Here is a 17,529-nt window from a genome sequence, read left to right as displayed (position 1 = left end):
GTGAAAAATAATATAATCTTTGTAATATTTCAGACCTATGCGACGAATATCATAACTTGTTTTGTGTGACAACTTTAGTTATCTCTGTAAATGATACTAACATCTTAACTTCATCACTCTGTCCGGAAAATTATCAATATGTTGCAGTGCCAATATGTTCATTTTCTTAGAACTGAGTTCCTGACACGTACTAATGATTGAAGCAATGATCGTACCTACCATATGAATAAATATAGTTCTTACACAGCAGCTGTTGGTGAAATACCCATATCAGAAAACTGGTATCAACTATATGTGTGAGATCGATATCCAGGTCCGTGACTTGCTACTACACCGTGATGATCTAAACTCCCGACTACTTTCCTGATTCAACTTCCTTGATACATTACTCGTGCACAATCGAACGCAGACTTGTTACCCATGTAGAACACCTTTATCGTAAACCGATTGTATCGTATACAGGTATTTCATGTCAGAATCACACACTGCGTGCAACAATGTACAACATGAAACGTGCATGGAGCTCATGAATGCAAAGCGATTTTGAATTTGCCTCATCATATACAGGAATGGTACACAATTCACTTGATGAAATATTCTTTTGAACTGCTCACAGGTGCAGATGTGCCAAAATATCCAAACAACCTTCCGCAAACTATAATAAAACTCAATGGGAGACACTCGCACTGTCTCACACGAAAACAATGACATCTCAATTAGTTTCCGTTTGCAAGACGGAACATAATCTACACCAACGCTGCAACATCGTCGTTTTAGAATGTTTAATTAATTTTCTTTGATTTTATCCTATGGCATCATAATTATCGCCTTGATAACTATGGCAGAGACGTTGTTGTGGAGGAGGGTCACCCTGGGGAGGAGTTGTGATCAGGGAGCCGAATGACGTCACTCATTTATAATCGTTGTGTTGTGTATTTTTGCGCCACTACGATGAGAAAAATATGAAAGTTTAATCTATCCCCCCTCAGGTGGTTACGTATGATGTGTAAGGAACAGGTTACTGTACTTGAGTTACATGTTATCTTTCAACCTGTTTTGTTTTTTAAAAACGTATTTAACTCACTTTTGCTCGCTTCAGTTTGTTAGAAATGTTTTGAGATAAATGGTATGTGTAGTAATAACTTTATTGCCAGTGCACACTGTTAGGTTATTCTGTTTGCCTCAGTATGCTATCATCTGTCGAATTTAGTGTTAACAGTGTTCTGGTCAGAAGAACTGTTAGTGTGGTTTCCCAGTGGCCAACGGTGGGCACGTGTTCGGCATCTGGTATGTTCGTAAATACAGTTTTCCCAGAAATTATTGAGAAAATCTTTGTTTGCTAATGCTGTTATGAGGATGTGTTTTTGTCAATTATTACATTAATGTCATATTTATTGTGTTGGAAATCTGTACTGTCATTCATTGTAACCTTGTTTATTGTTTATTCAGTATATAGAGAATACTACACCAGGTCTCATAACATACGAATTATACGAAACGAGTATACGTACAATTCGTATGTTATGAGACCGAGTGTGGTATTTTATTTATTACCCACGTCTTACATGCTTTAAATTGACAAAATAGCGTATTTTTGTTATTGTTATGGTTTCAAACCGAAACCGGTTTCATAAAGAGGTTGCGGAAGAATGTTGTTCTGTAGTACACTTTTTGTAGTCCCCATGGTGACCGACGTCAGGATGCATGTCAGTTGTCATCGCCTCGTACAGCCTCATACATTAAACTACTCCGTAGCACCCCGTTCCTTAGTTTGCAGTTGCTTCACTCGGCTAACATCACTGGTGGAAACTTTGCGTTTATGTTTTTCGACGCATATAATGTCTCAGTTCGACTCACAATTAAACAGCGATGCGGCAACGTTCGCAATGTTTACATTCCCACAATGCATTTAGTTATAGAATGAATGAATTCACGTGTTTGTTATAAATGAAAAAGTAGTTCCGTCACAACGTGACCTAATTGAGAGGTCATCGGTTATCCAATCAAATCGTTAGAATCGCAGGTCAAGTCGTTACGACACAGGTCAACGCGATACGACACTCGTGTGACCTACACGATTAGTATGCAACTACCCATACGTTGACCACGTTGGTAATAAATTATGGAATATTATAGACTTGTATGTGTTATATTGTCTTGGTTTAAAGGGTACTCGCAAGACTTTTATCTCAGTAATTTCTACACCGTAAGAAAATGTTCAATGGGTTGGTCATGTGAAGACTATTTTTAACGCCTCCCCTTGGGGATTTTTGGGGATATAATAGCAAACTAAACTGGTCGTGAGAGGCTAAGAATCTGATCAGGTAGTCAGACTTGCCAATAGCGCGTCACCCCGCATCGACGGCGTGGATCGTTACTCGCTATATAAAACACCAGATTGCCTGACCCAGACTCAGTTATTTACAGACCGCCGTCATAAAGCTGGTAGATAGATTGCTGAGCGCAGCTTTGAGTAACAAACAGTTCTAAGGGAAGGACGGATAAATAGGTATCAATGTTAGTTAAAATCCCAATCATATGCCAAAATGTTAATAACTGGAATTAAACAGTCATATACTGAGGGAAAAAATAAGGGATCAGATGAAAGCACAAGTGTTCCCTTATTTTTTTCCAGGTTACTTCACAAGCCATGCGATACAAAGCCTGTGAAGAAACCTGAAAAAAATAAGGGAACACTTGTGCTTTCATGTGATCCCTTATTTTTCCCCTCAGAATATATCTTTGAATTCATTTCATAAAGAAATGCAGTGAAATCATGCATTACGTCCAGATTGACACTGAATTAAAGTGACAGTCAAATTGTTGTAGTTACCTTTCTTTCTCAGGGTTGTCATGCATAATATATATTATTATTTACTGTACCTACTATACAATATTTGTACTAGCATCGAATTTGTACGGCCACTCTATTTTGGACCGCTACTGTATTTCCTTTGCAATAATTTGTATTGAACTTAGTTAATTGTAAAATACAATTGTTAATTGTTTAAGATTTTCTTTGTTGTTTGTTGTTTTCACACCTAATTATTTAAGGTAAAGATTTCGGCTTGCATACACATTTGAACGTATAATGTAAAATATATCAATAGTATTTACATATGTATATGTTCGGGGGCAGGTATTAAGCCATTTTCCATCTATCTTAAAGTCAGACTATTATTGAAATCGACCATAACTGCTTACGCTGACCCTTTAAGTCACCATGGTGTAAAACAGTTTATGTCTTTGTGTGTATAGAGTTCATTTATTCATATTTTAATAATTATTTTGATAATTATTGATAACTATTTTGACTATTGAAGACACCCCACCTCCTTCATAAACATACTAAATAGTTAACATGCTGTTGTGTTGAACATATTTGTTCCCAGGCCAAAAGGTTTTGCAATTAATGACATTTTCACACTTCTAACCTCCACCTGGAGCAGCATCTCAAATCATTCTATATGTCTTGTTTAAATGAAATTAATAGGTTGCTAAAAATCTATTTCGATATTTGTTTTGTGTTGTGAGAAACCATAAGAAATATTATGATCGCAGACATCAATCTTAACACAACATGTTGGTGACCATGCTGTTATTATGCGATCCCTGTTTTATTTATTCACCACACGATATAATGTGAATTATCACGTTATGTTGTGGATATAATAATATACAACTTTCTTAACAGGAACACCAGTTGACAAAGCGTCTTACTTGTGGCAGGCTAACGGTGGCGGTGGCGGTGGCTATGATACATTGAGCAACCAGGTAATTAGCCTTCCAGGGGATTCAAATTCTGAACATGTGGCGAACAGGAATTCTCAAGTAAACATGATATTGAACCTTGCTGATAATACTGATAATGTTGTAAATTCTGAAGGAATGACGAACACAGCCAATACCTACAATGTTCTTAGTTTGCTTGGCGGTGGAAATCAAGATGGAGAAGTCCAATCACTGAATACAGTTGTATCTGGTGTCGTAAAATTGACAGACCAGCAAACCACTCAATCTGCTAAAACTGATTTGACGTCTAGAGTTGAAACTACAAGTAAGAAGGAAAAGGGAACTGAATCCACGAACGTCCAAGACATGTCGACAAGGATCACTTCAACAGAACACACCACAGCTTCAGGCACTGATTTGGTTATTGCTGACATACCCAACGATACAACCACAGTAAAAGCCAAAAGTTCTGTCACACACGAAACTATCACAGACCTAAGTTCTATTTCTCACGCCAAGTCATCTACATTTGCCAGGTTTGCAACAACAACTCCATCTGTGGCATTTACTTCTCTTAGTCTTGAGATTACTCCCACCCGATCTAATATTACATTTCCTTCCACCCATCAGTCGACAATAAGGCCATCAACCATTCTGTTATCTACAATTCCCCCTACCGATACTACTTCACTTATAGCTACAAACACTTCATCTACGACAATAAGGCGATCGAAAACAATACCCCCTGCACCCGTATCTGTCATTACAACTAAAATACCAAATACAACAACGACATCTCCCACAACCTTATCCACAACTCAAACTACTTATACATCTACAACTACTTTCACCCCTTCTACAAATGTTACAACCCAATCAAGCACACACTTACTTACAGACATATCAAAATCTACAACGACATCTCCCACAACCTTATCCACAACTCAAACTACTAATACATCTACAACTACATTCACCCCTTCTACAACTGTTACAACCCAATCAAGCACACACTTACTTACAGACATATCAAAATCTACAACGACATCTCCCACAACCTTATCCACAACTCAAACTACTTATACATCTCCATTTACAACTACTTTCACCCCTTCTACAACTGTTACAACCCAATCAAGCACACACTTACTTACAGACATATCAAAATCTACAACGACATCTCCCACAACCTTATCCACAACTCAAACTACTTATACATCTACAACTACTTTCACCCCTTCTACAAATGTTACAACCCGATCAAGCACACACTTACTTACAGACATATCAAAATCTACAACGACATCTCCCACAACCTTATCCACAACTCAAACTACTTATACATCTACAACTACTTTCACCCCTTCTACAACTGTTACAACCCAATCAAGCACACACTTACTTACAGACATATCAAAATCTACAACGACATCTCCCACAACCTTATCCACAACTCAAACTACTTATACATCTACAACTACTTTCACCCCTTCTACAAATGTTACAACCCGATCAAGCACACACTTACTTACAGACATATCAAAATCTACAACGACATCTCCCACAACCTTATCCACAACTCAAACTACTTATACATCTACAACTACTTTCACCCCTTCTACAACTGTTACAACCCAATCAAGCACACTCTTACTTACAGACATATCAAAATCTACAACGACATCTCCCACAACCTTATCCACAACTCAAACTACTTATACATCTACAACTACTTTCACCCCTTCTACAAATGTTACAACCCGATCAAGCACACACTTACTTACAGACATATCAAAATCTACAACGACATCTCCCACAACCTTATCCACAACTCAAACTACTTATACATCTACAACTACTTTCACCCCTTCTACAACTGTTACAACCCAATCAAGCACACACTTACTTACAGACATATCAAAATCTACAACGACATCTCCCACAACCTTATCCACAACTCAAACTACTTATACATCTACAACTACTTTCACCCCTTCTACAACTGTTACAACCCGATCAAGCACACACTTACTTACAGACATATCAAAATCTACAACGACATCTCCCACAACCTTATCCACAACTCAAACTACTTATACATCTACAACTACTTTCACCCCTTCTACAACTGTTGCAACCCAATCAAGCACACACTTACTTACAGACATATCAAAATCTACAACGACATCTCCCACAACCTTATCCACAACTCAAACTACTAATACATCTCCATCTACAACTACTTTCACCCCTTCTACAACTGTTACAACCCAATCAAGCACACACTTACCTCCACATGTATCAACAATTACATCAACATCATCTCCTACTGCGGTACCGACAAGCCCAACTACAACCATTCCAGTAACCCTGCCATCCACAGCCATACAGGAAACTCATTCTCCATTCATAATAACCTTGGCAAACACAACCCGATCTCGTCGTACAACGACTATGACATCATCTACTACTACGATACTTCCATCGACCACATTACCAACAAACCCATCAGCAACTACAAATACCGTATCTACGTCCACAACAGCATCGTTGACAGTAACGAATCCAACAACACTATGGACACACGCTCCGTCAGTCCATTTAACCACTGCAACACCTGCAAGTATACGTCCAATATCCACAATTCCGTCAACGACTTTAACTGCAATACCAACACCCTTCGTCCACACTTCTCCGATGATGCCTAAGAAAGCGACGACCCGGGTTCATCATAAGGCGTCTCCAAACATGGACACCACAACTGATGACTCAATTTCTACAACTTTAAAGCATGATACTACCGAGGAAGCATTGCTGAATATTACAGGTATAATTTCAAAGTTTCCAGTTTGGTCCAATGTGCTCCATTTCGTAATCCTACTCCGATGACTTCCTTTAAATTCTAATAACCCGCACAGATGTACTTTTGGGGAAAATATAAAATCCGGCATATTAGGAATTTATGCTTTGCTGAAAATATTGATGTCAATATTTGCCATATGGACACAATTTGTGCGTTACTAAATCAGTTCATATGATACGTTTTCAGAACGATGTACAAACGCTTCAGGCACGTCGTTTCCATACGAGTACAACTGTCGTGCTTACTGGCAATGTGAAAATGAGAAACCGGTAATGAAGTGCTGCCCGAACAAAGCGACCTTCACATGGAACCATGGCTGTATTCCTAATCCTTCCTGTAACCCAGAATGTGATCCTGGATACGACATGTCTTCAAGTAAGTTTTCAGTTAATACATCATGATCTTGATCAGAGAGGTAGGCGGGGTATGGAAATGGATTTGTCCGTCTTTCCATCAATCTCGTTTGTTAATTATTAACATCATTTACCAGATCTTTCTTTTTCTCTAAGACGTCTTTCCCATTTTCATTTGCCTCCTTAGATTCATTGTTCAAACACTGAATACTCTCTGAATTCTCCCTTTACTTGCCTTTCTGTTCTCCCAAAAATTTAGACATACCATATGATCGATAAGGCTTATTCTTTCGTCAGTATAATCAATTTTGCTTCATGCCGCTGACAGTTGTGAGAGTCCTCTTGCTGAAAGCGAAAGTTCATCGAGCAGAATATAAACTAATCAACAACATGAAAAGATGGTTCTGGGTTATCAAACTGAGGCGATAAGGAATCATGTACAGACGTTTGGATAATTGTTCCAAGGCCGACAACTGGGAGGGAGTCCGGTGCCTCGTCCTGTCATACCTGCATACTTTGTATGATATGTTTAAGTCAACAGATCGTCAACATTGGCAGTCTAATAATACCCTTACATTACCTGTTGATTCTCAAGTTGAAACAATGAGTTAAATGGAAATCAGTCAGAAAACAAACTGGTGTGAAACAAATAAACGTGATGCAATTAATAAGTACACTACTGGAATAAAGTAACTGTGCATTATTTGATGTTATGCCATTTTTAACTGTACTTAGTGTTGTCAACAACCTACCACTAAAGGCTGAAGAAAGGCAAGTCTCTATTGGATCTGAGCACGGAGTTCGATACGCTGGACCACTCAATTCTATTAAAACGGATGGAAATAACATATTATGGCATTCGAGGTACAGTTTTAGCATGGTTTAAATCTTATGTCAGTGGACAGAGAGTTGAAATTGATTCCGTGCAGTCCAACCCCAGTTCCTTCACGTATGGAGTTCCACAGGGCTCTGTCCTGGGGCCAGTGTTGTTTACTCTATATGTACAACCACTCTAAGAGGTCATCTGTTCCCAAGACTGTGAATTCGAGAAATATGCAGACGGCACCGAAATGTCAAAAAGTGGTCTTCCTCAGGATTTCGGTGCTGTCAAACATGGCATTCAATCATGCACTGACGATGTTTTGGAATGGATGCTCAGTAATAAACTGAAATTGAACACAGACAAAACAGAACTAATGCCAGTTTGTGCACATGACCGTCTAAAACAAGGATGAGTCAGCTGTTATAGGAGAGAGTTATATTCCCTTCAAACCTGTGTGAAGTATCTGGGGGTGCACTTAGATCAATCACTAACTGTCCATAACCACATCGGCAGTGTGTCCCGTGCTTTCCCGAGATGCGCCGACTTGCTTCTATTAGACCATATCTCAGTGAAGACACAGCAGTCAGTCTTGTAAGTTGCTTTATCACTTCAAGGCTGGACTACTGCAATTCAGTTTTCTTTGGTCTCCCTCTTGACGAGATCGCTCGTCTCCAGCGAGTACAGCACGGCGCAGCTCGTCTTTTGATGAAGAGACGGAAGTACAAGTCATGTGACTACAATGCTGCAGCATCTACGTTGGCTGCCTATTACGCTCCGGTGCAAATACAAGATTGCAACACTTGTGTTTCGCCATTTTGATGGTTCACTACCGCCATACCTGCCCAGAGAGCTCTCTACTTACAAGGCTCCACGAACTCTCCGCTCTTCTGGTGAGAAACAGTTACAAATCCCAAAGAACAACATAAAGTCAGCAGGACCGCGCTATTTCAAATATAGTGCGCCCTCAGTTTGGAATGCCCTCCCAAATGAACTCCGCAATTCCCTTTCTCAAAGTTCATTCAAGACCGGTTTAAAAACATTTGTATTTAAACAAGCTTTCCTTAAATGTGTACTTTTCCGTCCACTTTTTGTGAGACATATGCACAAAGAGTCCTTTAGGAGATTAGCGCTATATAAATGCTATCCATTATTATTATTAAAATGCAAAAGATAATAACATGATTCATGGTGTTTTCCTTGACAGGGTAATATTGAAATCTGTATGATTTGACACTAAGCGGCATCGTAACACGTCGTTGAAGAGATGTGGTGTCAAACGTCAGTTCAAGTATCGTGTGTGTCCACCATTGGCGTTCATGCAGGCTTGACAACGACGATGCATAGACGACACTAAGCGATTGTTCCATGTCTGAACCAACGCTTGCCCCAATTCAGCTAACGTCAATGGTTGTGCTTGGCGTAAACATCGCTCAGTTCATCCCAAGCGTCCTCAACAGGGGACAGGTCCTGAGAAACAGCTGGCCAGGAGAGAACCAGAATGTTCTGCTGTCTCGGGAAATCTGACACAACACGGGCGACATATGAACGGGGATTGTCTTGCAGAAGCGTGAAGGTAGGGCCCGGATGTTGTGTTCCCTCAGTCGGTTCCGTACAGTCCTGGCACTGATTGGACGTGAGCCAGAAATCTGGAATCGATTCAGTAGAATGTGGTTGTCTTGCTGACGTGACGTCAGGCGTGGACTGCCGGTCCGAGGCAAATCGCTCGTGTTCCCATTATGTTGAAAACGTCTCGTCATCGATATTTTATGCATTTTTTATATTATGCACAGTTACTTTTTTCCGTAAGCATATATAGAAAAGAAAGGAACACAGAACTTTACAAATAGAAATATTGAACAATAAACATCGGAATTATCTGTCTATAAAAGAACTAAACACAGGGTTCCTTGGCCCCATCAAACAAGTGAGTACTCACTATAGATTAGAGTATGCGCTCCAGGAATCTCAACGCACCCGGAAACTTTTGTAACTTCTTAGAACACTGAGAAACATGGGTGGCAGATGATTCCATGGTGTGATTGCTTTCATGCACACCACTCACATGCCTGTGTGAATGATTTGGGTGGTTTCATAGAGATACTGTTTGGACAAGTCTGGTGTCATGATCATGTTGTGTACCGGTTTTGTTATCAAACTTTAATTCTAGTGTCAGGTTTCGCTTTTAATAGTATATATTACTGGCTGCTTAATTTGAATGGCATAAAATTATTTTGAAAGTGTTCTATCCTCCCTGTAAAAGGTTACTGGTTCTGTATGATACATACATACAATATATGCTATGTGGATATATGAACAGAAATGTTTAATCGTCATTTTAAAGGGTCATTACGTTACTCGTACAACCGACACACTGACATATATTACTTCCAGGTAAACTTGATAGATGATATTGCAATTGTATTTATGCAATTCTGTGTTATGCACAGATACTTTTTCCGTTAGTATGTAAAAACATGAGCATTAATCAAACACCATTCACGGTTTTGATATGATAAGTTTGAAAAACTGACATATACTCAAAGGCAAAAGTGTGATTGACTTAGATTAGATAGTTAGATATGAGAATTAACAACTGCTATTTTCATAATGAGAATGCTTTAATACTGCAAGAAAATCATTCCCCAGTAGAATTGCAAATGACAGATATTAAACTTTTCTGGCGGACACATGCTTATGAGGTCACAGTCAGACAACGGTCAAAATGAAATTCACACATTCAATAACGTGTATGTCCACCATGAGTATTGATGTACGCTTGACACCTGCGCCTCATAGAGCCAATCAAACGTCGCAAGAAGTCTTGTGGAATGGCATTTCATATCTGTGGAAGCAACTGGCGGAGTTCCTGAAGGGGGCATTTGGGCCAACGTTTCAATCTCCTCTCCATTTCGTCCCAGACGTGTTCGATGGGGGACAGATCTGGGGAGTTGGCGGGCCAGTGAAGAACGTTAACATTGTGCTGCGCCAAGAACTGCTGAACCATCCTGGCGACATGAGGTCTGGCGTTGTCCTGCTGGAAGATAATTCCTGGACCATTCTGCTGGAGAAACGGTATGACTACTGGACTAACAGTTTCGTCTCTGAACATGAGACTCGTTACATTTCCATCGATGAACAGAAAAGGTGTACGTCCAGCACTCGTTATCCCACCTCAAAGCATCACTCCACCACCGCCAAAACGGTCGGCCTCAAGGACACAGTTCCTAACATAATGCTTCCCCGGTAAACTCGGGTTCGGCCATCAGCGCCGTGAAGGAGGAATCTGGACTCGTCAGTGAATAGATCATGTCTCAACTTACGTGCTCTCCCCCGCAGGTGCAGTCTGCAACACTGCAAGCGTAAACATTGGTAACGTCATCTAGCACGTAACCGATGTGCAGCCAGACGACGGCGAATAGACCTTGGCGATATCTTGTTGACACCAGGAACTGTTTGGGCTGTCAGTGTGGCTGGTTGGAATCTTTGGTGCAGATGGGTGGTTCGAATCCAACGATCGTTGCGTGGTTACAGTTGGACGGTCACTTCGGGCAACGACAGCGTTTTGTTGATAATGTCTCCATAAGCGGCAGATGGTGTTCTTGTGCACGTTACACTGATGTGCAACATTGCGCTTGGGTGTTCCGGTTTCATGCATTCCAATGAATCGTCATCTTTCATTTTCAGTTAGTCGTGGCATAAAGAAATGCAAGCAGATTCTTCCAAATTTGTGTTGTGTGGACCCGTCGCCGTCCAAACAATGATTTGGGTGACACATCATTGCCCCGCATCATTGCTGAGCCCTCCATCAAAGGGTCAAGCTGCATGGATCACTTCCTGGATATATTCCTACTTCCTACGTCTCCATATGACGGCCGTCGGTAATGTGTGAAAGATAGCGATTTTCATCAGACTAAAAAAACTTACGCCATGTCTTCAAACCCGTTAAGATCCGGATTTTAATTAGAATCTTCAGCAATATGTGCTTGTTGGAGGCGGCGTCTAACGGGCTTGGGTGGTCAGGCTCGCTGAATTAGTTGACACATCGTATCCCAATTGCGTAGACCGATGCTCATGATGTTGATCACTGGACTGTCTTGTGCAAACTCGATTACTTACAGACCGCTGCCATATAGCTAGAATAACAATCAAACCATGTCTCCAAGTTGCAAGACTTTCCTGCCTGTGCCTGTATGTGTGGTAGGGACGTCTGTTTGGACGAATTGAATCATGGCATTGCATCTTGCCAGAAGAATGTAGGACCTTATCATCATGGCATTGCATCTTGCCAGACGAAGGTAGGACCTTATCATCATGGCATTGCATCTTGCCAGACGAAGGTAGGACCTTATCATCATGGCATTGCATCTTGCCAGACGAAGGTAGGACCTTATCATCATGGCATTGCATCTTGTCAGACGAAGGTAGGACCTTATCATCATGGCATTGCATCTTGTCAGACGAATGTAGGACCTTATCATCATAGCATTGCATCTTGTGAGACGAAGCTAGGACCTTATCATCATGCACTGCATCTTGCCAGACGAAGGTTGGACCTTATCATCATGGCATTGCATCTTGCCAGACGAAGGTAGGACCTTATCATCATGGCATTGCATCTTGCCAGACAAAGGTAGGACCTTATCATCATGGCATTGCATCTTGCCAGACGAATGTAGGACCTTATCATCATGGCATTGCATCTTGCCAGACGAAGGTAGGACCTTATCATCATGCATTCCATCTTGTCAGACGAATGTAGGACCTTATCATCATGGCATTGCATCTTGCCAGACGAAGGTAGGACCTTTTCATCATGGCCATTGATCTTCCAGGTTTTGAGCGATACTTTTCTTCAACGGTGGTCACATGCTCCCTAACATGTGTACTAATAACCGAGTGGTTAATGAAGCAATGTTGCGATAGGACATCACTGTGCCAATAACTTGACACCGTGTATCTTCTGTAAGTCTTAGTCTATGTTTTGTCATGTTAAGGAAAGTTAATGTTTAGTCTTGTGGTCGTTTAAATCAGTTACGAAATATGTAGTGCACACGCTGTAATTGTGAAATTTGCATGTGTATACCCCAGTGTGCTTGACACATTCGTTGTACGTAAACATGCGACCCATGACGTTTGAGTTATTGTGTGAAGCACATGCTGTACATATGCTTTCCATTATGGTTAGTTATTTAACAAAATGCCGTTAGATTCAGGTGCTTTATACATATTTGCCATGTGTTGTTTGTAACCATCACACAGAAAATTTAGGAATCGTATCTGATCATCACAAGCGGCTGGTCACGGATACAAGAAGTACGTTTTTGGAGTTAACATATAGAAGGAACCGAACAATTTCTTTTCATGTTGTATTTTGTTCAGGAAATAAAAAAGCCAGTTTCTTAACAATTTACCTATTTCTTATTTGTATACATTTCAAAGTGTACATGGGTATATTAATTCGCAGGACCCTCACAATATGCCACGTTGATACTATATAGATAACAAATAGGGGATTGGAACAACAGAGTGAAGAAATAGACTCGTAGGGACATGAAAAATGTGACACGTGAAAGAGTTCACAAATACTGACATCGAAGATAAAAATATCTTTTTTATCCTAAATGCTATGTCCTGAAGGTTTCAGGAATATTACAGAAGATACTTTATGTTATCAGTGTGTGACGACAGGCAAAAGGTCGAAGGCAATTTCCACTATTATTATCGCATGGTGCATAAGAGGGCTCTCATCCGTCCTTGTCCAGATGGGACTATATTCAGGGAGGAACTATGTCGTTGTGACTATCCCCCAACCGGATTTCAAGATAACCCAGGTAAATACAGCCTCAAGATTGACTGTAGAGTATCTCTTAGACACTTTCCATTGATCTCCAAACTGTATCCTCTTCTGATCTTTTCCATTTCTTTCAATTCTATTTTCAGCTTGTCATCCTAAATTCGAAATGACCTTCGATGGTAACAGTCCATTCGAAGACGTAACAACCTCTGGCAACGATTTCGAAATCTTTCATATTCAGCCCACAGCGAACGGAACGGGACAGTTCTATGACAAGAGTATGGTGATCATCAAAAGTCTAAATGGCTCAACGATGGGATACAAATTTGCTGTTCACTTGAAGTTTATAGCTCGCGAAGGTTCCGACAGAATGGTACTATTGTCAGATTGTCTTCATGGGAGTGACGGTGACAGTGCTTCAGTTGACATTCGATTGCACACCCGCAACAGTGAAGTTGTCTTCAGAGTGCACACATACAGCTCACCATTGTGGCATGTCCAGATACCTTACAAAGTAAGTGAAGCATAACGCCCTAAATATGTGCTAACAGCTGAATTATTGTTTATTGTAACTACTGTTCACAGCAAATAGGCAAAAGTATATACGTAAAGTGGCGTTTTCATGATCCACAAAGAAAATGGCCCTTTGTATATAACTTTAATTAATGCAGCAAAGCTTCTATCAACAGCCATTGTTATTGCAAGTGTTCCTCCCATAATCATTCCTTTTAACCATGCTTTCTTTGGGGTCACTTGAGAGACGCACATTTTACTTGTAAGTAGCGAATGTCTTGACGGTTTCATTTATTTGCGAACGTCGTTTTCTTTGGATACTTCATACGGACGTTTTTCGAATTCGGTCGAGTGTTGAAGAAGATTACTACTGCAATATACCAAGTGGGGATTAATCACCCTTTTTCGAGGTCCTGCCGCAAGGATAGCCATCGTTTTACAGAAATCACTGGGTTCGAAACTGTCCCCTAGACGGCGTCAGGAGAGGACGAAGTAGAAAATGAGGTGGCCGAGGAGATTCAGGGCACACACACCTCTCCTAACCACAATACCAGTCTCGCTTAGGTCCCACTTGCTCAGCAGCAACATGCAGACGCACTTAAATCCTTGGCTAAAACATGTATCAAAATGGGAAGCACAGGATCCAAAGTCACAACCCTCAGCCGGATAGCACTAGACGATCACTCAATCGGAAAGCTAGCAGTATCAGAGATTGTTGTAAACGGAATCGAGATAAAAATAGTCGACTTTCATACTGCGAGGCAGATGGCTATGGGATCAAGACCCTTACCTCGACAATTTGGGTGAAAAAGGAACAAGTGACGAGGTAGAAGAGAGTGATTGACATCGCTGTACATGTTATGTAGAAATAGGTGAATTTTGTAAAGACAAATTGGGATGTAAAGTGAATGGGTTCCTGTCTACAACAGTTACTATTAATGGTTGAATTCGAGTGGACCTACATCGAGGCACTCGTAACGCCAGGGGAGATAAGTCATACATGTATATATGGACTTGACTATTTGGTATCTGTTTTTAGACTAGCCACCTCTAAGAAAGACAGTGTCCACAAAGCGTTTGTTAACATCGACCCTAAGCGTGAATCCCACACGCTGTACAAATCTTCATGAATGCTAGAGATATGCGCAGTTTAAATCTGAAGTAGTGAGTGAATGAGTTTAGTTTTACGCCGCACTCAGCAATATCCCAGCAATATGGCGGCGGTCTGTAAATAATCGAGTCTGGGTCAGACAATCCAGTGATCAACAGCATGAGCATCGACCTGCGCAATTGGGAACCGATGACATGTGTCAACCAAGTCAGCGAGCCTGACCACCCGATCTCGTTAGTCGCCTCTTACGACAAACAGGGGTTACTAAAGGTTCATTCTAACCCGGACCTTCACGGGTTAAATCTGAAGTAACTGCAGCTTGAAATATATAAAATAAAGCTAAAATTATGAAATTGGAAATCATGGCGTAAAATAATAGTCAGTTTTGTCAATATATCGTGTGGTATATCGGCGTGCCTCTGAATTTAGTCAAGATAAATGAGATCCGTAAGTTGTCGTATGCATTTCATGTTTACGTCGAAAATACACAGATGATATAACCAAAAGCCAGCTGAAGGTGAATCTATACTAATGTGTAGGAGAATTTCAGAAATTGGCTGATTAGCTTCTACCGTGAGGCTCGCCCGAGGCCGTTAGGGACGTATTGAGGACTTTCTCGAACCTTAGAACGAAGTCAACATTGTATATTAATCGCCGTGAATATGTGGATGAAACGAAATAGGCGCCATTGAATCTAATCGAACGATATTGTACAAAATCCTACTAACTCTTTCAAACCACTTTAGATCTCAAATAGTCACTAATGGCTGCTCAACTTCGTTTTAATGTATGATCTTAGCTATGACGCACTGACACGTTTTATTCCTTATCTTACTGTCCGTTTTGAATGTTTCTCTGTAATTGAAACAAACAGCGGAACAATACGCAAATCCACAAACAAATGATACTTTATATATATATATATATACATATATAAATATATAAATATATATATATATATATTTCTTTTGGAATGTTAAAAACACGACATATGCCTCATTTATTTGTATACATTCAGACTGCATTATTCACTGATTTAGACGAACTTTTGAATGTATGGACCAACCAGGAACATTAAATATAACATCACATGTCACCGCTAATCCAGTTAACTCCAGTAATCGTAGTACGTAGTACTTACTGAGTGAACATGTTCAATGTAGTAATTCACTTAGTGTTTGTGAGTGATCATGCACATGTTCATTGTAGTAATGTACTTGGTGAGTGATCATGTCATATATGGTCATTGTAGTACTGTACTTGGTGAGTGATCATGTCCTATATGGTCATTGTAGTACTGTACTTGGTGAGTGATCATGTCATATATGGTCATTGTAGTACTGTACTTGGTGAGTGATCATGTCCTATATGGTCATTGTAGTACTGTACTTGGTGATTGATCATGTCATATATGGTCATTGTAGTACTGTACTTGGTGAGTGATCATGCCATATATGGTCATTATAGTACTGTACTTGGTGAGTGATCCTGTCATATATGATCATTGTAGTACTGTACTTGGTGAGTGATCCTGCCATATATGGTCATTTTTAGTAATGTACTTGGTGAGTGATCATGTCCTATATGGTCATTGTAGTACTGTACTTGGTGAGTGATCATGCCATATATGGTCATTTTTAGTAATGTACTTGGTGAGTGATCATGTCCTATATGGTCATTGTAGTACTGTACTTGGTGAGTGATCATGTCATATATGGTCATTGTAGTACTGTACTTGGTGAGTGATCATGTCATATATGGTCATTGTAGTACTGTACTTGGTGAGTGATCATGTCATATATGGTCATTGTAGTACTGTACTTGGTGATTGATCATGTCATATATGGTCATTGTAGTACTGTACTTGGTGATTGATAATGTCATATATGGTCATTGTAGAACTGTACTTGGTGAGTGATCATGTCATATATGGTCATTGTAGTACTGTACTTGGTGAGTGATCATGCCAAATATTGTCATTGTAGTAATGTACTTGGTGAGTGATCATGCCATATATGATCATTGTAGTACTGTACTTGGTGAGTGATCATGTAATATATGGTCATTGTAGTACTGTACTTGGTGAGTGATCATGCCATATATGGGCATTGTAGTACTGTACTTGGTGAGTGATCACGTCATCATGGCTACATCCAATTAATCAATAAGATGATAATCAGCACATCCAGTCTGAATTATACATTACAATCTAAGTTTGATTCTCAATATCAATATTTTTACTTTGCTGTACTAGTTCTTGACTGTTCATAATTGTTTGACGTTTGCCAAATGTTCCCTGTTCACCGAGTTCTTATATATTCCCATATGTTTAAAGGAAAT

The 17,529-nt window shown here is 40.0% G+C and overlaps 1 protein-coding gene across 1 annotated transcript in view; it reads left to right on the top strand.

Moving 5' to 3' along the window:
* LOC124290715 (mucin-2-like) overlaps positions 1–17,529 on the top strand; it is a 144,494-nt gene that overhangs the window by 15,143 nt on the left and 111,822 nt on the right. The window contains exons 3-7 of the mRNA XM_046727519.1: positions 3,695–4,565; positions 4,692–6,559; positions 6,782–6,970; positions 13,447–13,602; positions 13,712–14,079. Of these exons, the coding sequence (XP_046583475.1) occupies positions 3,695–4,565; positions 4,692–6,559; positions 6,782–6,970; positions 13,447–13,602; positions 13,712–14,079 (3,452 nt within the window). The remainder of the gene's footprint in view (positions 1–3,694; positions 4,566–4,691; positions 6,560–6,781; positions 6,971–13,446; positions 13,603–13,711; positions 14,080–17,529) is intronic.

The sequence above is a fragment of the Haliotis rubra genome, unplaced genomic scaffold, assembly GCF_003918875.1.
Source record: "Haliotis rubra isolate DU_JTF1 unplaced genomic scaffold, ASM391887v1 Scf471, whole genome shotgun sequence".
Taxonomy (NCBI): Eukaryota; Metazoa; Mollusca; class Gastropoda; order Lepetellida; family Haliotidae; genus Haliotis; species Haliotis rubra.
Note: the sequence above shows the minus strand (reverse complement) of the source record. Positions and strands in the feature narration are given on the sequence as shown.